General features: G+C 43.1%; 1 protein-coding gene across 1 annotated transcript in view; it reads right to left on the reverse strand.

The window, feature by feature from the left end:
• SEZ6L (seizure related 6 homolog like) overlaps nucleotides 1–25,589 on the reverse strand; it is a 220,921-nt gene that overhangs the window by 20,815 nt on the left and 174,517 nt on the right. Inside the window, exons 10-12 of the mRNA XM_029571268.1 lie at nucleotides 19,822–20,016; nucleotides 18,607–18,798; nucleotides 5,809–6,003 (exon numbers count right to left, since the gene is read on the reverse strand). Coding sequence (XP_029427128.1) covers nucleotides 5,809–6,003; nucleotides 18,607–18,798; nucleotides 19,822–20,016 — 582 coding nt within the window. The remainder of the gene's footprint in view (nucleotides 1–5,808; nucleotides 6,004–18,606; nucleotides 18,799–19,821; nucleotides 20,017–25,589) is intronic.

Genomic DNA, 25,589 nt, shown 5'->3' on the forward strand with positions numbered 1-25,589 from the left:
AGTGGTTTTATGCACATTTTTGCCTCATGCCTAAAATAGCCATTGTGCTGGTTGGAAACCGTGCAACCTGAATGTGTGTTTGCAAACAGTTTAGAACAATGTCCGGCTGCACCATAGTATGGAGGGATTTATTTTCATGTGTCTTAAATGCAAAAGATTCAATATTTCATGGGATTTGATTTTCCCCTATGCTTGAATTCTTAAATCTGCCCCATTGTGTATGAACATGCATTCTACACTGATTTCTCAAACTGTCTTTCCTGTTAATGGACACCTCCTCCCTCACCCCCATATACTGATCATCTCAGTGGTAAACAGACACAGACAGACATTCAATATGGGAGGTGGTCTGGGCAGGGCGGGATAGCGCCATTAGACGCTGTTCCAAGGAAGTGTGCGCCGGCTGGCTGCTGGCGCGCAGAAGATACTTCTGCTCCAAAGGAGCAGTAAGTAGAAAAATTAAAAAATTGGGGATAGGTAGGGGTAGTTTAGGGAGAGGAAGAGGAAGGAAGGATAAGGGTTAGAGTTAGGGAAGTTCCCTCCCAGTCCGCTCCTTTATTAGATTTCTTTGCGTCCATGTGAGTGCGCACGTTTTTAAAAAATCTACCCCATGTCTGGTAAAAGGAAAGTTCCTAGTTCAGAGGAAGAAGCTTCAGATATAGCTCCGATTTTTCCTTATTTCTACAGGATTCTCAAGATTATATTTCTACTAGAGCTACCCTTACTGTTACATTTGCTTTAGAATCAGACAAGGATCTTGTTTTTCATCCATTCTTCAAGTATAGGGATATTATTATTATTATTATTATTTTATTTATATACAGACAATCGATCTGAGATATCACATCGGTTTACATTCAGGTACTGTAGGTATTTCCCTATCCCCAGAGGGCTTACAATCTAAGTTTTGTATCTGAGGCAATATGATCTTTTGTGGGCAAAAGATCCAGATCTTTCCTGATGTAGCCCAAGAAACATAGGCACATAGGAAATGTTTCCTTAATTTAAAGAAACATAGAAATGATGGCAGAAAAGGACCAAAAGGTCCATCCAGTCTGCCCAGCAGGCTTATGGAAGTAACTACTGGCCATACAAGCCACCTTTATAATTATCAGTTTCTCAGATTGTCAAAGTCAGGTCCCTTGTTGGTTGCTGTTTGAGTCCAAATCCCCATTACCTCTTGCCATTGAAGCAGAGAGCAATGTTGGAGCTGCATCAACCACTTGTCTATATCTCAAATGAGTGGAGGAGTAGCCTAGTGGTTAGCGCAGTGGGCTATGAACCAAGAGACCAGGGTCCCACTGTCGCTCCTTGTGACCTTGAGCAAGTCACTTTACCCTCCATTGCCTCAGGTACAAACTTAGATTGTAAGCCCTCAGTACCTGAATGTAATCCACTTTGAAGTGCTGAGAAAAGTGGAATATAAAAATTATATATGTGATACTCAAAAGATTTTTTTGAATGGATAGTGGTAGTTTCGAATATTATTGCACGACCACCATCCAGGTTGCCTCGCAATACTCCTTTTTATAATCATAACTGACCACCTCCACCCTATTTTTTGATTTTTTTATATATCTATATTGTGGTGCCAACTCTGACAATAAAATTCATTCTTTTATATTATGTCTGTATCATGTTGTTTATCTTGTGCCAAATTGCATCTTAAACGCTGCCAGAGTAAAAATACTTAGCTTGAAGATGTTTCTTTTGTATTGCTTGATGCGATAGATCTGAAATAGGGTGGAGGTAGTCAGTTTATGATTATAAAAAGTATTGCGAGGCAACCTGGATGGTGCCCATACAATAATATATGAAACTACCACTATCCATTCAAAAAATTCTGTAGAGTATCACATATATAATTTTTAGTAAACAAGGGTGCACACAGCAATATTATCTGAGATATAGACTAGACACACTGGGGAGTTTATTAGTGTGTGTGATTTTGTTTCAATCCAGTATAGTGATCTTTATTAGTAGATTTTGTCACGGAGTTGCATCAGCAGCATTAAGGTTTATTGGTTAAGTGTAGTAACCACTGTATCAGCAAGTCACCCCCATGCACTCTTTTCTTCATTCCCATCCTTTAGCCTTAAGGGATCCACAGTGTTTATCCATGCCCCTTTGAAATCTTTTACTGTTTTTGTCTTCATCACCTCTTCTGGGAGGGCATTCCAGGCATCCACCACCTTTTCTGTGAAGAAATATTTTCTGACATTGCTTCTGTGCCATCCTCCCTGTAGTTTCATTTCATGAACCGTAGTTCTACTGATTTTTTTCCAGCAGAAAACATTTGTCGATGATTGTGCATCATTCAGACCTTTCAGTATCTGAAGGTTTGTATCATATCTCCCCTGCACCTCCTCTCCTCTAGGGTAATCATATTTAGGCCCTTCAATTTCTTCTCATAAGTCATTTGTTGGAGACCCACCACCATTTTGGTTGCCCTTCTCTGGACTGCCTCCATCTTGTCTCTGTTCCTGTTGAGATACAGTCTCCAGAACGGAACATAGTATTCTAGGTGATGCCTCACCGAAGACCTGTACAAGGGGATTATCACCTCCTTTTTCTTACTGGTTATTCCTCTCTCAATGCAGCCCAGTATTCTTCTGGCTTTTCTGTTGCCTCGTCACATTGCTTCGCCATCTTCAGATCGCTAGACACTATCACCCCAAGTTCTCTCTCTTGTTCTTTGCACAACACCTCCCATCACAGACAGCTCTTTTGGATACCACACCCCAGATGCATGACTCTGCACTTCTGGGCATTGAATCCCAGCTGCCATTTCTTCATTCATCGTTCAAGCTTCTTTAAATCATGTCTCATTCTCTTTACTCCTTCCGGCGTGTCCACTCTGTTGCAGATCTTACTAGTATTATCCAAAATTGACAAACTACCTTCTATCCCTTCCGCAATGTCGCTCATGAAGATACACCGATCCCTGAGGTACTCCACTTAACACCATTTTCTCTTCAGAGCAGGTTCCATTTACCATCACACGCTGTCTTCTGTCAATCAGTTTGTAATCCACGCCACCACCTTGGCGCTCACTCCCAAGCTTCTCATTTTATATATGAGTCTTCTATGTGGGGTCATATCAAAAGCTTTACTTAAAATCCAAGTAAATCACATCAAGCGCTCTTCCCTGATTCAGTTCTCTAGTCACCCAAGCAAAAAATGAATCAGATTCATCTGACAGGACCTTCCCCTGGTGAATCCATGTTATCTCGATCGAGCAACCCACTATCCGTTCCTTCAGCAGAGTCTCCATTAATTTCCCCTCCATCGAGGTGAGGCTAACTGGCCTGTACTTTCCAGCCTTCTCTCTGCTCCCACTCTTGCAAAGTGGGACCACCATTGCTCTTCTCCAATCACTCGGCACCCTCCTGTTTCCAAGGATCTATTGAACAGGTCACACAGCGGACTCACCAGCATATCTCTGAGCTCCCTCAGTATCCTGGGATGAACCTCATCAGGCCCCATGACTTTGTCCAATTTCAGATTTCCTATCTCTTTCCATACATATCGTCTACTCCACCCTCTTCCACAGTCTTGTTAACTACTTTAGTGAACACCAACCTGAATTATTTGTTTAATATTTCCACCATTTCTTCGTGTCCACACATTGATCCTTTTCCCCTTTCAATTTCACTATACCACTTTGTACCTTTCTCCTTTCTCTGATGTATCTGAAGAATGTTTTATCACCTTGCTTTATCTCTTTGGTAGTCCTTTTTTCTGCCAGATGTTTTGCTTTCTTGATTACTTTTTTCATCCCCCTAAGTTTTACCAGATATTCTTCCCTGTGTTCTTTTTGGGATCCTTTATAATTCTTGAATGCTGTTTTTTTGCTTTTATTATGTCAGCCATCTCCTTTGAGAACCAGATCAGTTTCTTATTTCTCTTACTTTTGTTTACTTTTCTAACATATAGATTTGTTGCTTTTGTAATTGCTCTTTTTAGTTTGGCCCACTGTTGTTCCACCTCTCCCAGTCTTCTAGTTCTACCTCCAGGTACATCCCCATTTCGACAAATTCCGTATTTTTGAAATACAAGATCTGGGTCTTCGTGTGACTTCTCTGTGTCTTATTTGTGATGTCAACCATTCTGTTTGATGATCACTGGTGCTGAGGTGGGCACCCACCCGGACATTAGAGACAATCTCCTTGTTAGTGAGCACTTGGTCAAGTATAACACCCTCCCTCGTGGATTCCATTACCATTTGTTAGAAGAGCACCCCTTGCAGTGCAGCCACTATTCTCTACTTCTGGTAGGTTCCGCAGAAGGGATTCTCCAGTTTACGTCTGGCATATTAAAATCTCCAACAATCAGCACTTCTCTTTTTCTTTCCCACCTTTTAAATGTCTTCGACCAGATTTCTGTCTACTTCTTCCATTTGAGTCAGAGGCCTGTAAACCACACCATTAAAATGGATGAATCATCATTTTTTTTTTTTAGGTTGGCTCATAATACTTCTTCTCTACCCCACTTTCCTTACAGTTCAGTTGCTTGGATATTGCTCTTGACATAAGAGCTACTCCTCCTGATTTTCTGTCCTCTCTGTCTTTCCTTATAGCCTGGTATGGCCGTATCCCAATCATGAGAATCCGTGGACCATGTCTCCATGACAGCAACAATGTCCAAGACCACCTCCACCATTAGGACCAGCAGGTCTGGGATTGTATTGCCCAAATTACGAGCATTGGTTGTCATAGCTTTCCAATTATTTTCACTTGATTTGTTGTACTTCGTATGCACTTTTTTCTGATTTTTTTGTGCTGATTGAATGTGTTGTTTACTCCTCCCACGTCCTGTATTATTTGGGGGTGACATCCATTTCAATGGCCATCTCCTGCCACCCCCATTCTGTAGTTTAAATGTCTGATAATATATGCGCTGAATTTCTCACTTATATTATCAGACATTTAAACTAAAGAATGGGAGTGGCAGGAGTGTTCTTGCCTTGGGGGCCTCATTTTTCTTATAATTCCCCTGTAAATGTGATGTGATTCACCAGGGGAATAAATGTATTTTTGTAGATTCTCTCCATTTAGAAACTTTCCTTATAGCTAAGACAACAGTAGTATTTTGGGCGTTGTGACTTGTGTATGGCCAGGAACACTTGCATTTGTTTTGGATTTCATCTTTTTTTGATCTTTTCATGATGTCAGGCCTTCTAGAATTTTATGTGAATTTAATGTTATATTTTCTTTTTTATGTATACGTTGATATTCTTGCTTTTCCTTGGTTTTATCTTATGTATGTGATTTAAAATCCAATAAAAAGAAAGTTTAAAAAGAAAAGAACTGGCTCCTTCTGAGGCTATGGTACATAAGCTTTCCTGCATAGCTACCTTGGATCTTTTTTATTCTTTTTCAGTCGTCTCCCATCTGGCTCACTTCTGGCTAGAGTCCTGTAGCCAGAAGGCATTGACTGCTCTTAGCCTGCCTGTAGGTGTCACTGTAGCCTGAGACTTTTTCCTGCAGTCTCAGGCACTTTTTCCTGCAGTCTCAGGCACTGAAACTGGAATTAGGATCTTCTGAATGGCACTGCTGCTGAGCCCCTAGACCTGTTCTATAAAAGTGTGTTTTGTGTTTTTTTTAAATCAGGTTTTATATCTGTAGGCATGAAACAGAATGACATTGGCTAATTAATTCCAGAATCAGGCTTTTCCATAGAGGATACTTTTCTACCAAGAACAAACTAAAGCATTTGGTTTCTTTACTATTCCCAGTTTACAAGTTACTCCATACTTGATGTAGTTTTTCATTTTGGAGTTGCCCATAAAATAGCCATGCTTTTTACCTTTGCAGATTGGAAGGGATCCGCTCCAGTGAGAAGGCTGCCCTAGGATGCACTTAATTGTCACTTCTCCTATGATGTCAAATCCTTCATAGCACATAAAAGTCAGCGATTCACCAGGCAAGTACAGCCGCTTGTAAAGTATCTGATATCCGTTTTCTGGTAATCCTGGATTATCGCACGCCAGGGACTCCTCGGCTGCAACAAACCCACACTTTAAATGTTAATGTTTTGTATTTAATGTTGCTGCATTAGCTAACAAGTGTTACATTCCACATCGCTCGTAGGCATAAGGCTGGCCGAGTCTGCGTTCTCCCTATGCTGTTAGGTAATCGCTGATCACATTTACCTTCACTAATGCTGAATACTTCAAGTGTATTGCTGGGAATGCAATGTCTAATATTAGAACACCTTTCCTTGCTAATAACAAATCAGTCCGATTCAAACCAGGTTAAAGTCGCCTGCAGTTTATCCAGGTTAACTGGAATGAAATATTTACAGATCTGAAGCAGAATCTGATTGTGGTTAGCAGAAGTTTGCTGGGCGCTGCTGCTCATGTGTTTACCTCAACCAGGGCAGTCCTTGGGGTGGGTCAGGCAGTGACTGCCCTTGGCCCTGCGCTTCACATACAGTGATCCTCTCTCTCCTACCAGCGCTTCTTACTTGTGTGTGCCTTCTCTTCTGTGTATTCAGAATTCAGATTGAAGCTGGCAGAGAATCAGGCAGATGCAGGTAAGAAGTGCTGCTCTCCTCCTAGGGAAGGAAAGGAAGGACAGGGAGCTGATTGCACCCAACTGAAGGGGGGGGGAGAGCAAGGGTATGTGTTGGAGAGGATCATGATAGGAGGTGGGAGACGTGCTCATTTCTCTTGGGCTCTACACTCCCCCCTAGGGCCAGCCCTGTCCTCAGCACAGCTACTTAGTTGTTACATTTCTGCTTTGGTTTTCATGATAGTTGTGCATGTGGTAAGACACACAAGCTCTAGCATGTTTTAACTCAAAAAGAACAACCATTAAATAGAAGTAGATGAGATGTTCTGTCTCAGGCTTTTATGAACCCGAGTTACTCAGACAGGTCTTGGATAGGAGTTGGTTGCAGTAGAAATGGGAGTTTTCACAGATTGGAGCCCAATAGTCATGCTGGGTTCGGATTTAGGGCCTGATTCGTTAATGCTTTTTAACCTTTCTGTGTATATGGGAAAAGACTTTGCTGAATCAGGTCCTTAGTGAATGACCATACGATCGTTCTCACTGTGGCCCTTCTTGAACCCTTCGGTGCCTGCTTAATTCGTACACAAGCCTCAGCATTGTTTGCTCCTTATAGAAATGCATGTGTGAAACAAAACATGGGGATGGTAACTTTCAAACAGCCACGCAGGCATACATGTACACGCATATACGGGCTCGCGCCCAGAGACGCGATTATTTTATAACATATGCGTGTATGATATTAAATCGTCTATACATGCGCGTACATGTACGCACAATTTTATATGGACGCACACAAATGCAGACTCTACTGGGTAAGCGGGGAGGATTTTATTAGATACGTACGCCGATGCAATAGCCCTTTTTCCCAGTTCACTCCCATTTTGCCCAGTTAACAGATCGGATTTTCTAAACCCCCCCTTTTACCCTTTTAGCCCCAGCCCTTAAAACCCCACTGACTTGCCTAGTGGTTTTTATTTTAATTCTTACACGCCGTCCATAGCAGAAGTAGAGTTAGGCGGCAGGGGACCCCGGCGCGTGCTTGTGTAACTTCCCGTGTCTTGCCCATGCTCCACCCAGACCCCGGCCCCTTTTTAAAAAGTTTTTGATTTGTGCGCATACTGGGAGAGAGACGATGTCCTGAGACACGCGCTTATCTCCCAGCTTTGGCACACGTAGGGCTTTTAAAATCGACCTTAAAGAATGTATCTTTAAAGCATGCACTAGGCATGCGGGTTGCAGCCGAAGAAGCTGGAAGGCTGAGAAGCCCTTATTGCGAGAAACTGTGGTTCTGGATTGGGCAGGAAAGGGTGAGAAGCACCACAGGGCCACCAAACAATGGTTTAAAAAAATATGTTGAAACTTAAAAAACACAAACCCCATGGATTAAAGCATTTAGAAGGAGACGAAAAAACAAATACAGAGGAAAAACTTTTTTTAAGAGGAAGCAAATGGGCCTAAAAGAGAAACCCTCTTCACTGAGCCAAATATGTTCAGGGTTTCCCATTTTGTACCAATGTGGGGAAATACTTAGTACGTCTGGCCCAGAATACAATCCAGTAACCCGTTTTGGAAAAATAATGGCCAAGGAGAGTTTATTTCCAATTTGTGTTACTCACTTTATCACAAAAAATGTGTGTGCAAAGCAAGGTATAACGGGTCACTATAGTTGCATAACAAATTAAAAATAACATAAAGTCATAATAAAAAAATAGAAAAGGAAATATATACATTACTACTGAACTGCCACGGCTGATTTCTTAAATAACATAGTGCATATAGCTTAGTTGCTATAGCACTGTGCAGTGAGCCATGTGGAAAAAATCACCTCCAAAGAATACACAACTGGCTTAACACTGCACTGTGCGTACATGTCCCGCAAAGAAACCTGAGATCTGCTAATAATGCTCTACTAACTGTCCCCTCTGTCAAAACAGCACATCTCACGCAAGTAAGGGAAAGAGCACTATCACTGGCTGGCCCCGTGCTATGGAACACCATGCCACTCGAAATAAGGCTGCAGAGAAATTTGAAAATATTCAAAACCAATCTGAAAACCTGGCTCTTTAAACAAGCTTTTTATAAAGATAAATAGAAGGAGAAAAACAGTTGATTGATAAGGACGCACCAAACTAGAAGTTGTTACTTGTAACCTACAAATGCCATTAATGTTAAATTCAAACCGCCTAATATGTTCCCAACAGACAAGCTTAACTTACACACATAGTCTATCTTGTAATGAATTGTTACTGTACTATGATGGCACATGATTAATTTGTAATCTATATCACTCATATTTCCATTATCGTGCCTTGCTGTAAACCGTTGTGATGGTTATCTAACTTAACAACGGTATAGAAGAGTTTTAAAATAAAGTTTATTTACATTTTATTGATTTATTTAAGTGTATTTTCTAAACACGATAGTTTTGCTCATGTATGGCAAGCAATGTACATCATTGTTGTGGAAAGCATTGGCTGTTAGGGTACAGTTAGAACAAGGCCTGCCTCCATATATAAACAGTATTAGGAAGCTGTTCCAAAATTGAGACTGGGGCATCTCTATTATCACTCAATTGGAGGGGGAGGTGTCAGTGTAGATGAGAAACTGAAAATGTAGGAGCTAGCAGTCAGTCTGCAGTATAGAATATTGCTTTTTTTTTTTGTATTTTTTATTAATGACAGCTTGGAGCAGTTGGCCGACTGCAATACTGGAAGGCAGCCAACAAAGATGAGTTTAATTTTCAAGCAGGCTCCTAGATAATAAATTACCTCTACTTGATTAATAAAATTCTGAAGGAGATGGAAATTGGGGCCTCTGTGAGCACAACATACAATGTCTAGAAGGAAACAAACTTGCTGATGGTACAATTCATATACAGGATTTTTATCCTTGAGAGTGCATTCTGCTTCATTAAAATACACAAAAGCATAAAACCACTTGTATACCTACTGTATATAACATAAAATATTAAACTATGACCTTGGTTTTCTTAGTAATATTGTAAATCACAGCAGAAAAAGACCAAATCGGCCTATCCAGTCTGTCCATTTGTGATTCTTCCACTTTGGGTAGATGAGTGCATAAATAATTAACTGGCTTCCATTCTATCTAATATTCATCCACCAAAAATACAGAGGGACTTGCAAACCTTCAGTCTCTTCTCCACAGTGAATCATAATATCAGAATTTCTTTCCATGATGATCTCAAGAACTCTCCTAGACCAAGATTAAAAGCTATAAAGCCTCTTTGGACTTGAAGTAATATTTTGGAAGCATTCAATAGTGACAATCAGTGGTATGCAATTTGGAACAGTTCAACCATTCTAAATAAGCACCTCCTTACTGACCCTACTCAAGACCTGCTAGGCTTTGACATGCAATGGAAAGATTGGTGTGTATTCAGTTGCATAAGAACAGTGCATAGATATGTCCAGAAACAGAAAATGAGAAGCAGCCTAGGTTGTGATGCCAGACCAGTGCCTCAAAGCATGGATCATTTTATAAATGTCTTGCCCTAAGTTCTTGTTTAAGGAGAGTCTCACTGACATTCAACGACTCACTTCTGATTAAATGAACTGGATCTCTGACTTGGACATGGATCTATGAACTGTAGGGGTGTGCATTCATTTCCTACGTATTTGTAATCCGCAACGTAAAGGGCCATATTCATTGTATTCGTGGGGAAGCGAAATGTATCGCGATTCCCCACGAATACAACGAATCTTCGTCGAATTATTCATCCGTCTAAAGGAGCCAATTTAAACACCCCCCCCCACCCTCCTGACCCCCCCAAGACTTACCAAAACTCCCTGGTGGTCCAGCGGAGGGTTCGGGAGCCATCTCCTGCACTCACACTCTCGGCTGCCAGTATTCAAAATGGCACCGATAGCTTTGACCTACTATGTCACAGGGGCTACCGGTGCCATTGGTCAGCCCCTGTCACATGGTAGGAGCAATGGATGGCCGGCACCATCTTGTGTGGGAGTCAGGAGAGTCTCCCAAGACTTGCCAAAAGTCCCTGGTGGTCCAGCAGGGGACCAGGAGTGATCTCCTGCACTCGGGCTGTCGGCTGCCAGTAATCAAAATGGTGCTGATAACCTTTGCCCTTACTATGTCACAGGGGCTACCGGTGATATCCAAATATAAAGAAGGAGCAATACTGCACTCCACAATTCGTAAACAAAATCCACTAAGGAGTGCAAGAAGACTCAAGGTCCAATAATTTCATTTTCAACATTGTTTATTTATAGTTTTAAATGTTCTGAGGAGCCACTCCTATTTTAAAGTAATGCACAAATAAATGACTGCTTCAGGGTCCCCCGACACGGACCCCGTGTTTCGCCCGAAGGCTGCGTCGGGAGGGACAGTCTGTAATTTCAACAAAAGCTTAAAGTCAGCTGAGGAGTTCACACAGCTCAAAATGGCAAGGGCGAAACACGGGGTCCGTGTCGGGGGACCCTGAAGCAGTCATTTATTTGTGCATTACTTTAAAATAGGAGTGGCTCCTCGGAACATTTAAAACTATAAATAAACAATGTTGAAAATGAAATTATTGGACCTTGAGTCTTCTTGCACTCCTTACAGGGGCTACCGGTGCCATTGGTCAGCCCCTGTCACATGGTAGGAGCACAAGATGGGGCCGACCATCCATTGCTCCTACCATGTGACAGGGGATGACCAATGGCACCGGTAGCCCATGTGACATAGAAGGTCAAAGGCTATCGGCACCATTTTGAATACCGGCAGCCGAGGGTGTGAGTGCAGGAGATGGCTCCCGGACCCCCCGCTGGACCACCAGGGAGTTTTGGTAAGTCTTGGGGGGGTCAGGAGGGTGGGGGGTTGAACTTAATTCAATTTTAGCCGGGAAACAAATAAGAATTAACACATGTACATATTGGAGGGCCCCTTGCCGAATGCAACGTATCTACCCCCCGACGAATACGAATCCCGAATGCAACGTATGGCGTCCCTCTGCACATCCCTAATGAACTGATTGCTATAGATTAAACCAACGCTGTAGGAAGAAGGATATAATTTCCCATTCTCCATCCAACACCAGCTCCCCACTCCCTATACCTTCTACCTGTCCTTTTAACCCCTTTCCTATCACTGCTGTTTGTATCAATTCCCAGCATGCCTAGACTTGTTAAAATGCTAGCCTCTACTACCTCCACTGATAGGCCATTTCAGGCCTTGTCATCTTTGTCTAATATTATTACAAGACCAACCCTAAATCCAACACTTAGTCCCTCTTCATGATTGTGTAGGGAACCTTTGATTTCCCTAACTAAAAGGAGTGTATCCATTTACTGGGGAGGTTCTGTATAGAAATAAGTAAGAGAAGTTTGGGTTTGCTCTCCCATGTGGTGAGCTTCAACAAAAGCTGAACTAAAAATCCACATCTATTCTTGTGGATTTTTAGTTCAGCTTTTGTTGAAGCAGGAGCTCTTTGCCTCCTATCTTACCATTTTCTCCTAATTTATGGGAAAGGAGTAAAGGGGTCTTCCCTTTTAGGGGGTCAGCTCCATGTTGACTTGTCTGTCCAACCCTTAAGTTTGTTTTATTTATTTATTTTTGTATACCAATGTTCCTGGAAAATCATACCGGTTCACATGGAAATTAAATTCATAAAACATAGCAATAATAAAAGACTCTTTTAAGCCAATTCTGAGAATTCCCTATGTGAGAGCCTTGGTAGCCCTTCGCACTGGATTGGGGCATCCATGGTGTAAGGTTGGATCATGTGAAAGGGAAAATTCTGGCAAACTTTTCTCTCTCCTCCAGAGGATAAAGCTGTCTGATGAATACTACAGAGGAAGTATATTTTTGAATTATCTGTCTTTTTGCACTATCTCTTCTGTTTGGAGGCATGGAACTTTTATTCCACCCTTCCTGCTTCTGGATTTTTATTCCACCCTTCGCCTTTTTGGATTTAAATAATATTTTTGTTCCACTTGTAGCTGATGGCCCTGTACCCAGGACTCAGTAAACTAAACCAATTAGAAAGTGGAGTCTTCCATTCTGAAAGAAACAGAAGTTTGGAGAGATTCATCTAAAGGAGGGGATACCAGTGAAGTGCACTACAGGAAGGAAAGTAAAAGATACAAAGTAAAGATGGACATGTATGAAGTATTACATAAGGGGAGAGTGAGGTGCCCACTAGGTACTGCCTAAGGAGTTATAGTGAGGAAAGAGGATTAAATCAGGGGCAAAGTTCTAATAACATATTGGGACAATATACTAACCACTTCCAGTGGGAAGAGCTGAGAATTAAATTGGGGATTGAAGGACTGAACCAATTTTGGAGTTGCTGGAATTGGGAAAAAAGAAGGAATTCACTGTAAATATAGGGCTTCTAGTAGAAATAGAGATTTTGCCAAGAAGTGGAATCACAAATTTATTATATCTTCCTGATGTCTTATTTATTTACTTGAATTAAGAAGTGAATTGAATTGTAAATATCATTAAGTCATCAAATCAACTATCAGTAAGGAAATTGGAAACCACCATTCTTCACATTTGTTTAATGGATGTGGACACAGTTTAATTAAGCACTGCATATACAAAGGATGGAAAAGGGGTGTTATTGCAAAAAAGCAGGGTATAAGCACTATGTTCATCCCCACAATTGGAATCCTGGGACTCAATAGTGACGCTATCTAGTGGGGAGATACCCGTTCCGGAGAAAGTTTTCAAGGGTAATGATTCATATGGACTAAACCAAATCACGGTAAACTTAGAAGATGTGGTAGGCCAGATTGACAAACTGAAGAATAGTAAATCACCTGGACCAGATGGTATACACCCCAGGGTTCTGAAGGAACTAAAAAAATGAAATTTCAGATCTATTAGTAAAAATTTGTAACTTATCATTAAAATCATCCATTGTACCTGAAAACTGGAGGGTGGCTAATGTAACCCCAATATTTAAAAAGGGCTTCAGGGGCAATCCGGGAAATTACAGACCAGTTAGCCTGACTTCAGTATCAGGAAAATAGTGGAACATATAAAAAGGCATAGTTTAATGGAACAAAGTCAGCATGGCTTTACCCAAGGCAAGTCTTGCCTCACAAATCTGCTTCATGTTTTTGAAGGGGTTAATGAATATGTAGATAAAGGTGAACTGGCAGATGTAGTGTATTTGGATTTTCAGAAGGCATTTGACAAAGTTCCTCATGAGAGGCTTCTAGGAAAAGTAAAAAGTCATGGGATAGGTGGTGATATCCTTTCATGGATTACAAACTGGCTAAAAGACAGGAAACAGAGAGTAGGATTAAATGGACAATTTTCTCAGTGGAGGGGGAGTGGGCATTGGAGTGCCTCAGGGTATTGGGATCTGTACTTTTCTATATATTTATAAATGATCTGGAACAAAATATGACAAGTGAGGTAATCAAATTTGCAGATGATACAACATTATTCAGAGTACTTAAATCACAAGCGGATTGTGATAAATTACAGGAGACAGGAAAATTGGGCATCCAAATGGCAGATGAAATTTAATGTGGATAAGTGCAAGGTGATGCATATAGGGAAAACTAACCCATGCTATAGTTACACGATGTTAGGTTCCATATTAGGAGTTACCACCCAGGAAAGAGATATAGGCGTCATAGTGGATAACATAATGAAATCATCGTCTCAGTGTGCTGCAGCAGACAAAAAAAGCAGAATGTTAGGAATTATTAGGAAGGGAATGGTGAATAAAACGGAAAATGTCATAATGCCTCTGTATCGCTCCATGGTGAGACCGCACCTTGCATACTGTGTACAATTCTGATCGCTGCATCTCAAAAAAGATATAGTTGCGATGGAGAAGGTACAGAGAAGGGCTACCAAAATGATAAAGGGTATGGAACAGCTCCCCTATGAGGAAAGACTAAAGAGGTTAGGGCTGTTCAGCTTGGAGAAGAGACGACTGAGGGGGGATATGATAGAAGTGTTTAAATTCATGAGAGGTCTAGAAGGGGTAAATGTGAATCAGTTATTTACGCTTTTGAATAATAGAAGGTCTAGGGGGCACTGCATGAAGTTAGCATGGGGCACATTTAAAACTAATCGGAGAAAGTTCTTTTTCACTCAACGCACAATTAAACTCTGGAATTTATTACCAGGGGATGGTGTTAGTGCAGTTAGTGTAGCTGGGTTTAAAAAAGGTTTGGATAAGTTCTTGGAGGAAAAGTCCATTACCTGCTATTAATGAAGTTCAGTTAGAAAATAGTCACTGCAATTACTAGCATGAGTAGCTTGGGATAGACTTAGTTTTTGGGTACTTGCCAGGTTCTTATGGCCTGGATTGGCCACTGTTGGAGATAGGATGCTGGGCTTGATGGACCCTTCGTCTGACCCAGTATGGCATGTTCTTAGAGGCAGTGAAAGAGTGGTGTGCAGAAAGGGTCTCTCTCTTTTCTTTCTTCTGTGTGCCCCAGGGTGCAGGTTAAAGGATCTGTCCCTCCCATGGGGTTACAATTATTACCAAGGTTTCCAATAATGCATACACAAGTCGATGCAATACCGTGCACGGCTCAACCTCCAATGCAAAATATGGGTTTGTGTGTCCAGTCACTCACGTAGGTAATAGCGCTCATCACATGCCCCTTTAACGCGTGCCAACACTGCATCGGCCTGATTGTTGGCCTGATTGCTACCGAAAATAGTGAAGCCTTTGTCTAAAACAACCAGCCTTCCCCTGCTTATTGAAGTTTGTTTTTTTAATCATGGTCACTTCATGCAGGTACCTCAGTGCCTTCTGCTGCTATGTGCTGGGTGTGTCAAGTCGTAGTACATACCAAGTATTTCTGGAGCCCTATTAGTGCACTGCCCTTCTCAAAGTGTATAGTTGTAAGATGCTTATCAATTTAGTTATGAGCAGGGAGCTCAAGATATTTACTGTAACTCGTATTGTGAGTAGCCAGGACAGGATTTGCATTTGGTATTCCTAGTTCTGTAACCTAACCACTTTATTGCAGTATTAAACATGGATTAACCCTTTATTATTTTATGTATTTATTTATTTAGCTCAGCAGTTTCTTTCTGCTCGTTTTGGACTTCCTTCTCAATCGGACCTGGCCTCTTCTGGGCTATGGCACCTTCATTCATAACTAGCCAGGGATTTCTCCTTATGTTTTAAACCCCCCCCACCCCTAATCTCGTCCATCCATTGCATCAACGATGAATGGCCGGTAACCATAAGCCGCAGCTCCCTCTGGGACCCAGTAGTCTCTGGATGCAGCGAATACTCCCTGCCCCTTCAAAGGTCGTGAATGCTGCCTCTGTATTATCTCTGGCCTGGGCTGACTGAGGAGCAGAAACCAGTTTGGGAATTAAACCTGACGTGCACCACTGCCATTGAGCCACCAGGCCAGCCCACCTCATGAATATTTGAGTTAGCTAAGTAGGACGTGTTCGTGAGGAGGAGGGAAAAGAGGAAGGCATCAGCCTTTATGTGACACAAAGGAAGTGATTATGCTGCGCTCTGCTAAAATTCCTGATCTTTCTCTGGTATTCTTTTCCAGAATCCTTTTTTATTATCAACCAAGATCCAATCTGAGCTCCTTTAATAATCTGTGAATGTGCTACTATATTAATCGAATTGCTTTTGCTTATGAAGGCCATCCAGAAATGGGTTTTGCTGGATTGTTTTGCAGAAGCTCCGATCCCACCCTGGTGCTCTGCAGTAGTATATATGAGGGCTAAACTCCTTAGATTTTATTTTAACATTGAAAGAGAAATTGAACTAGGTGAATAGGGAACCTATATTTAGTACAGGAAGTAAAGTGACAGAGCACTGAATAATAGCTCATACCCTCTTGATTTTAAATATAAGAAATTGAGAGATTACCCATTATCCTGTGCATTCCAGACCATGAAAATGTGAGCATAAAATCCATTCTGCTTCATCTTCTGATGAAAAATATGCTCTATTTCCAGATCAAAATAGAGCAAATGTAGGCTGCTTGTCAGAGGCAGGGGCACCTGAACTGTAGTGTTAAAGATTCATGGATATAGAGGAGAATATAATAGTTTATTTTTGGTGGCCAGTAGAGGGTAAGAAGCATGCAAGCAGATAACATTTTGTAAGTATTCTTCTGTCCTTAAGTGGCAACTTCTGGATGTGAATAAGGACTCAAACTGAGTGTGAATATATTGCAACCTGCGATGCAGAGTAGTATAAGTATTGTGGAGTTTGTCTAACAGAATCTCTCCTCTCTCTGAGTGAATTTTTGGAAGAAAAATTTGATTAAACCTTGCAGTGCTTGAAATGAGCAGCAGGTGGAGGTAGTTATTCATAGTTGACCATGCTAATGAAACCCAATCTGCCAAAAGTCAGGCCAGCAACATTTGGAAAATGGGAAAGGAGTTGCTGAATGAAAGTTAGAAAGACCATATGATAAAGCTGGTGAGATTCTGACAAGATGATTGTAAGTAATCATCAACCTATTTCTCTAGAAAGATTTCTCTACTATCTTTGCAGTACAGCAAGGGCAGAGTGTCCGCTGTAATCAGTGCATCAGAAAAGACAGTGCTGTGACAGCGAGCCAGGATGAGTCACTTCTGAAGCATTGTCTTGTTGAAAGGGGCACCTCAGCCTAGCTGTTACAAAGTCTAGAATCTAAAATATCCATGAGGGTAACAAATACCATTTGAAGGGAAAAAAAACAACTGTCAATAAACAAGTTATTTGATCTGTCATGTTCTTCCAATTGGAAGAACAAAGTCTGGCAGAGTGTTGATGAGTCTCACATCAAGGGTTTGCTGACACAATCATAAATCAAAGCAAGCAAAAGTTCCCTGGTTCCAAACCAGTTCCTGTTTAATCAGTCGACTTTCTCCTGCCAGTGACACCGAGGCTGAAACTCTGCTTTTGCTGGAGGTGTCTGAAAGGGAAGGGGAAAGAAGCAGAGCAGCATCTCCATCATTGTGCCTTCCTTTTCTTCCCCATCCTCACTCACCCCATGTCTCCTCTTCCTAACTTCCTCCTTCTTAGTGCCTCTGCCAGGGGCTGGAGGGATGCACTCTTCTCGCTGTCTATATCTGTCTCTCTTTCATGCAGGAGAACAGGAGCGTAAAACTGGGGAGCCTCCCATGAGATGTGGGAGACTTTGCAGCCATGTCTTGCTTTATAATCCTGTGATTTGTCTAAGGCAGTGCTGTGCCTGCTGAAAGCACTATCTAGGTAATTAGTGTTAGAGTCGTTATCTGGTGCCAGGCTGATTTCTGATTATATGCATTAGTCAGGCCACAGGAGGGTGGAGGGAGAATGGGAGCTGCTTCCGGCAGTTGCCAGCAGCCATTGCTGCTCTTTAGTTGCCATCACGAGCCATCTGCTGCTTCCTCTGGGAAGAACGGCCTGGCTTGTGCCACATTGGCTGAACCCGAGTTTGACTGCACTGACTGGCTTAATATAAACAGCTGGAGAACTGAAAGCAAGTTCCAGTTAGAGACAGAAAAATATTGTGATCATATTTATTTTAATTTCTTATTTTATCAAGAGAGATTTTGGACTGCTGGCACTGAGAAACAAAGTCCTCCAGTTATCCACAGAACAAGTACAGGGCGGGCAGCAGAAGAGGAAACTTCCTTGCATTGCACTGCCAGTGTGCATTAACTTGCTTCTGAAGGGATAACCTCCTAAATATGAGAGGGCGGTTTAGTTTTCACGCCTGTTTAGAGTCACCACTGAGATGGCCAACGATAGTGCCAAATTGTAATGATAGATTTCCTCTCCCCTGGGAAATGGTCTGAGATCAGCAACTTATTTCACACAGGGCTGCCTTGTTAAGTCATTACTGCCCTAAGCTGGGTTTCCCTTGGTGACCTAGAGGTGACAGGTTCTGGAATCCCATCGCCCATTCCTCTGAGCCATCCAGGCCCCTTTGTCATGATCTTTCTTTATGGCATTCTGTGGTTATAACAAACCAAAGTGTATAGCCTTCATTACAAAAGTCAGCATTGGATAGAACAAATGGCCCATCTATAAAATACATTTTGTTAACTTCCAGCCAGATAATGCTGCTGTGTGCTTATCCTGTACTTCACAACTGGTAAGAATTAGGCAGAAAGAAACTAGAAAAAGAGGAGATTGTCTTACAGACACAGTGGGGAATCCTCGAGGTCCAGATTGGGGTTCCTGTCTCCCGGCTGTAACAGGTCAGAAGGGAGCTTCCTTCCAGTACAAACCCAGCACTGCATGTGTACTGAATAGTGGTTCCAACCAGCAGCACCGGGTCCGAAATTAAGCGGGTTGAGTGATCCACTTCACCAGGATCTGTGCAGTACATAACTAGAAAAGAAAAGGTGTTTTATCTTATACCGCCTTTTATGATCAGGCAATGTAATAAATACTCAATAATTAAACTTACTTGCTGTAAGGTTCTGTATACAATATTGTATAAATATTCTTCAGATTTAAAGATCACATTTCATTTGTTTTATGTGAAAACCAGCTTTTGGTCTTCAGCTGACCACCAAATAAGAATCAAAGCTTTCAGACAGATTAATTTCTAAATTTTTATTTAGTGACTTTGAAAATGAGATTTCTATTAGCTATTTTGGCTATGGAAAAACCTGGATTCTTTATAGGCTGTGATATCTTTTTATTGCACCAACATGAGAGTCATTGAAAGATGAACCATTGAGCTTCAGAGGTCATTGGAAGCAGAGTCTTCTGTGTTCTCAGAAGCTCATGTATATAATCAACACTGGGTAATTTTTATATTCATCCAATAAAAATGTTCACCAGCAGAGCCAGTTTGGTGCCTTTGTAGCAATGCTATGCACGGCCATATGGAATGATCTGGTTTCAGGTCCTGACTTGGGTTTTCTGCTCCCTGGGTTGTCTGGACCTTACAGTTCTGTGGAGATACTGTTCACAGCCCCTACAACAGAAGGTTTCCCAGTCATTGTGCAATGGTGACACCCAGTGGAGAGATTTAGGGCAGTGATTACAGGATCCTGGAAGGAGCCCAAGCCCCTGTCACTGTGATGACTTGACTAGATGAGTTGGGAGGGTATGTAAAATATGGGAAAATCCCCCTGGGTAGTTGTGAAAGAAGGCTCATAGCACAAGATCCCAGCCCTGATTCTGACTGATCTGGAAGACCAAAGAAGCAGGAGGAAATTGCTGTCCCACCCCCCCAAAAAACAAGATTAATAGCTGCAAAGAATCTAATTGAATTCTAAGACAACTTTAAGTTCTGTGCATAATATAGATAGCTCTACTTTACCTTACAGATTAATTCTATAGTACTTAAATCAAAATTTGCATAACAAGTCCAGGTAAAGCCAAAAACTCCAACAAACTTACTTTTCTCACAAAATGGTGGATCACTGCTCCAGCTGAGATCCCATTGGCAAGTTAGTGTATCACTTCCTACAATGTCATATCCTGGGTCACACTGATAGGTTAACTTTGCTCCTCTAACCAGCTCTGTATGAGAAGTTGTTTTCCAACCATTCTGAATCTCAGGCAGGTCTGAGCAGGAATCGTTCCTGGACACCTCTTAGAGGAAGAAAGATATGATATTTAGAGACATTAGGAGATCGACATTCAAAAGCCATTTAGATGGATAACTGAAAAGTTATCCGCCTAAATGACTAAACCAGCATATTTAAAGATTTATCTGACTAAATTTTAGCAGGATAATGAGTTATCTGGCATAAGTCGGGGTGTTCTGAGGGAGGAAAGTAAGTTAGTTAACTGGTCAGCAGCATGACCCAGAGTTAGTCGTATATGTTAACTGGCTAAGACAGCCAGTTAACATATACGACTAACTCTGGGTCATGCTGCTGACCTGTCCTAAAGTTAGCTGGATAAACATATCTGGTTAACTTTAAGATAGCCATGTATATTCAGTGGCATGCCACCACGCTGCTGAATAAACTACATTTAGCTGGATATGTTTACCTGGCTAATTAGCTGAGCCACTCAGCAGCTGAATATTTCCCCCAGTCAGGTTTACTGTCTCCTCTCTGGTTAAGAAAAACAGCTATCATTTGGGTGGTGAATGCTTGGAATACAATGAAGATGGTGCCAGATTTGACAAACCTGATATTGGCACTGGGCAAGCAGAAAAGTTCTTCCGTGGTAGGGAATCGAGGTTCAGCTTGAGCTAAAATAGCCACCTGTAGAGACTGATCCAGATCTGGTTTTGCTTTTTGCATCCATGGACTTGTAGTTGCATGTTTTCTAGGGCATGCAGGACTATAAGTCCATGGAGGCAATGGGGCAAAGCCAGAACTGGATCAGTCTCTTAGACTTGACAACCTTATCTAGAGCTTTAATAGGATCTGTAGCATTACTTGAGGTAAACGGGCCTGGTACATGAGAACAGAAGAAGTGCTATGCTGTGTCAGACCAAAGGTCCATCGAGCCCAGCATTCTGTCTTCAACAGTAGCCACTGCTCACTACCTGTGTCAAGTGGTGGGTTTCTTTAAGTCACCCATTTAATAATTATTTAATGGACTCTTCTTCCATTAACGTGTTCAAACCCTTTAAAACCCATCTGTGCTAACTGCCTTGACTACATCCTCTGACAATGAATTCCACAGCTTGATTGTTCATTGAGAAAAAACACTTTCTTCAGTTGGATTTAAATTTGCTCCTTGTTGGCTTAAAGAATTGTCCCCTAGTGTTATTTGAAAGGATAAATAACTTCCCGAAGTACCTATTGTACGTCGTTCATGTAGTAGACCTTAATCATATCCCCCTGTGATCATCCAGGAATGGCCATGGGTTGGGAAACAACCAGGAGTACAAAAGTGAGGCCAAACTCCAGCTGGATCCACATAAACAAAGACTTTATTTTCAGGCAAAACAAAACACAGCATATAGGCCGCTTAGCTCAGCAGTCTTTCAACAATCAAATATATGCAGTCCTTGCTTAGGCTGGTTTCCTGCCTTCTCTCTGGGGCCTCCCCAGCCCTCTGGGCCGTGCCTTCTTATCCAAGACTGCAGGGATCCTCCCTGGCCCAGAATCCCTTGCCGGGTTGGCTCTTAAGGATGACTGATCTAAATAGTTGTGGCGAGTTCTTTAAGGTGTTTTATATAAGAACATAAGATATATCATACTGGGTCAGACTAAGGGTCCATCAAGCCCAGCATCCTGTGTCCAGTAGTGGCCAATCCAAGTCACAAGTACTTAGCAAATACCCAAACATTAAACAGATCCCAAGCTACTATTCCTTATTGATTAATAGCAGTTTCAGATACATCAGTTTCAGATACATCAGTGAAAAGAGAAAAGTTCAAAGTGGTATAGTGAAATTGAAAGGTGGAAAGGATCAATGTGTGCAGAAAGACAAGGAAATGGCAGAAATATTAAACGATTACTCTTATCCAAGACTGCAGGGATCCTCCCTGGCCCAGAATCCCTTGCTGGGTTGGCTCTTAAGGATGACTGATCTAAATAGTTGTGGCGAGTTCTTTAAGGTGTTTTATATAAGAACATAAGATATATCATACTGGGTCAGACTAAGGGTCCATCAAGCCCAGCATCCTGTGTCCAGTAGTGGCCAATCCAAGTCACAAGTACCTAGCAAATACCCAAACATTAAACAGATCCCAAGCTACTATTCTTTATTGATTAATAGCAGTTTCAGATACATCAGTGAAAAGAGAAAAGTTCAAAGTGGTATAGTGAAATTGAAAGGTGGAAAGGATCAATGTGTGGAGAAAGACAAGGAAATGGCAGAAATATTAAACGATTACTTCAGTTCTGTGTTCACTAAAGAAGACCCTGGAGAAGGACCATCTCTACTTAACAAGAAACTGGAGGGGAGAGGAGTAAATGAAACTCCATTTACAGTAGAAAAGGTATGGGAAGAGCTGAAGAATCTGAAAGTGGACAAAGCCATGGGGCCTGATGAGGTTCATCCCAGGATACTGAGGGAACTCAGAGATGTGCTGGCGGGTCCGCTGTGTGACCTGTTCAATAGATCCCTAGAAACGGGAGTGGTGCCGAGTGATTGGAGAAGAGCAGTGGTGGTCCCGTTTCACAAGAGTGGGAACAGAGAAGAGGCTGGTAACTACAGACCGGTTAGCCTCACTTCGGTGGTGGGAAAAGTAATGGAGTCACTGTTGAAAGAGAGAATAGTGAACTATCTACAGTCGGGAGAATTGATGGACCAGAGGCAGCATGGATTCACCAGGGGAAGATCCTGTCAGACAAATCTGATTGGCTTTTTTGACTGGGTAACCAAGGAATTGGATCAAGGAAGAGAGCTTGATGTCATCTATTTGGATTTCAGCAAAGCTTTTGATACAGTTCCACACAGGAGATTGGTGAATAAAATGAGAAGCTTAGGAGTGAGTGCCGAGGTGGTGGCCTGGATTGCAAACTGGTTGACGGACAGAAGACAATGTGTGATGGTAAATGGAACTCTCTCTGAAGAGAGAGCGGTTTTAAGCGGTGTACCGCAAGGATCAGTGTTGGGACCGATCCTGTTCAATATCTTTGTGAGCGACATTGCGGATGAGATAGAAGGTAAAATTTGTCTTTTTGCGGACAACACTAAGATCTGCAATAGCGTGACACGCCGGAAGGAGTGGAGAGAATGAGATGGTATTTAAGGAAGCTGGAAGAGTGGTTGAAGATATGGCAGCTGAGATTCAATGCCAAGAAGTGCAAAGTCATGCATATGGGAAGAGGAAATCCAAATGAACTGTATTCGATTAGGGGGGGGGGGGGGGGGGGGGGGGGAGAAGGCTGATGTGCACGGAGCAGGAGAGAGACCTTGGGGTGATGGTGTCTAATGATCTGAAGTCAGTGAAACAATGTTACAAGGCGATAGCAAAAGCCAGAAGAATGCTGGGCTGCATTGAGAGAGGAATATCGAGTAAGAAAAGGGAAGTGATTATCCCCTTGTACAGGTCCTTGGTGAGGCCTCACCTGGAGTACTGTGTTCAGTTCTGGAGATCTTATCTCCAAAAAGACAGAGACAAGAAGGAAGCGGTCCAGAGAAGGGTGACCAGAAAGGTGGAGGGTCTTCATCGAATGACATGAGGAGAGATTGAAGAATCTAAATATGTACACCCTGGAAAAAAGGAGGAGCAGGGGTGATATGATTCAAACTTTCAGATACTTGAAAGGTTTTAACGATCCAAAGACAACGATAAATATTTTCTGTCGGAAAAAATCAGCAGAACCAGGGGTCACGAGTTGAAGCTCCAAGGAGGAAGACTCAGAACCAATGTCAGGAAGTATTTCTTCACGGAGAGGGTGGTGGATGCCTGGAATGCCCTTCCGGAGGAAGTGGTGAAGACCACAACTGTGAAGGACTTCAAAGGGGCATGGGATAAACACTGTGGATCCATCAAGTCTAGAGGATGTGAATGAAGAGTGGGTGGCTCACGGGAATGACGGCTACTGCCTAGAGATTATACCCTTATTCAATAAACATACATACAGTTAATGCGACTTCAACATTGCTCTAAGCTTCAACGGCAAGAGGAAGTGTGGAAAAAAAGGATTTGCATTCACAAAAAGCGGGGAGTAGCTTGCTTGTTACGGCGGTTACTACCCCAAACTAAATAAGCCAGATACTTTACTTTCAATGCATATCCAGCATAGCTCTCTGCTTCTAAGGCAGGGGAGAAAGTCTGATACTTCACTTTCAATGCATATCCAACACAGCTCTCTGCTTCTACGGCAGGGGAGGAAGTCTGATACTTCACGCATATCCAACATACAGCTCGATCCAGTATCGTCCGCTCGAGGATTGCCCGTCTGTAACGTGCTCGTAGCGCACAATTCGGGCGCGCAAGGCAGTTCAGCGATACAGTCTCCAGTTTCACGCGTCCGTATCGCTTCTGAAAACAGACGCATAACCCTTTCCGCACCCGGCATGTAAATGAACGAAAAAGCTGTATAATGAAGGAATTATCTATTCCCCTGCGATACTGTAACGGGCGCTGATATTATCTCCTCCCTAACCCGCTGTTCTGCCGCGGCCTTAACCTGCTTGTTTACCGCCTCCCCCTAGTAGGAGTTAGTGTAGTGTAGGGTAAAAACATTGCTTACCGGCCCTGGTCCCGTCCGGTCTCCTGCAGCCCCGTCCGGACCGGACGGGGCTGCAGGAGACCGGACGGGACCAGGGCAAAAAAAAACAAACGAAAAAGTAGCAAGGCTCGGGCCTGCTATGGTAAGTGTAAAAAGTGTAAAAAACAAAAAACCTGTGTGTTATATAAAAAAATAAAACAATTTTAAATACCTGTCGGAGGGCCGTGGGTCCAGGCGGCCGGTGGGCGGCGGGCAGCCATCAGCGGCATCCGGTAGTCCCTTCTCCCTTCCTCCCTCCCTCCCCTGCCTGGATGAGCGCCAAAATCGCACGGGCGGGTCGGCAGCGGGGGGGGGGGGGGGGGGGGGGGGGCGGCAGCAGGATCCGGGAGCGGCGGGTAGGCAGCAGCGGGGTCCGGGGGGGCAGCGGCAGCGGGGGGGGCGGCAGCAGGATCTGGGAGCGGCGGGTAGGCAGCAGCGGGGTCCGGGGGTGGCAGCGAGATCCGGGGAGCCAGCAGCGGCAGCATGATCGATCGCGCAGGCAGGTAGGTGGCAAAGTAAAGATGGCCGCCTGCACGGGAAAATCGTGCAATTGGCCGCTGAAGACGTGACGTCACGACGTTTGGCGTCACGGGGTGTGACGTCACGTCTTCAGCGGCCAATTGCACGATTTTCCCGTGCAGGCGGCCATCTTTACTTTGCCACCTACCTGCCTGCGCGATCGATCATGCTGCCGCTGCTGGCTCCCCGGATCTCGCTGCCACCCCCGGACCCCGCTGCCGCCTACCCTACCCAATTGCACGACTGTATCGCTGGAGACTGTATCGCTGAACGCTGAACAGGCGCACATTCATTCATTCACTGCCGGTGGGGGCTGCCGGAGAGGCAACCCCCACCGGCAGTGAATGAATTCATTCATCCAGGCGGAGGAGCCGGCTGCTTTCGCCACCGGCTCCTCCGCCTGGATGAATGAATGCGCGCCTGTGCGACCCCTGCGTTTCGGCGCCGAAACGCAGGGGTCGCACAGGCGCGCATTCATTCATCCAGGCGGAGGAGCCGGTGGCGAAAGCAGCCGGC

Source organism: Rhinatrema bivittatum, chromosome 11 (genome assembly GCF_901001135.1).
Source record: "Rhinatrema bivittatum chromosome 11, aRhiBiv1.1, whole genome shotgun sequence".
In the NCBI taxonomy this organism is placed as follows: domain Eukaryota; kingdom Metazoa; phylum Chordata; class Amphibia; order Gymnophiona; family Rhinatrematidae; genus Rhinatrema; species Rhinatrema bivittatum.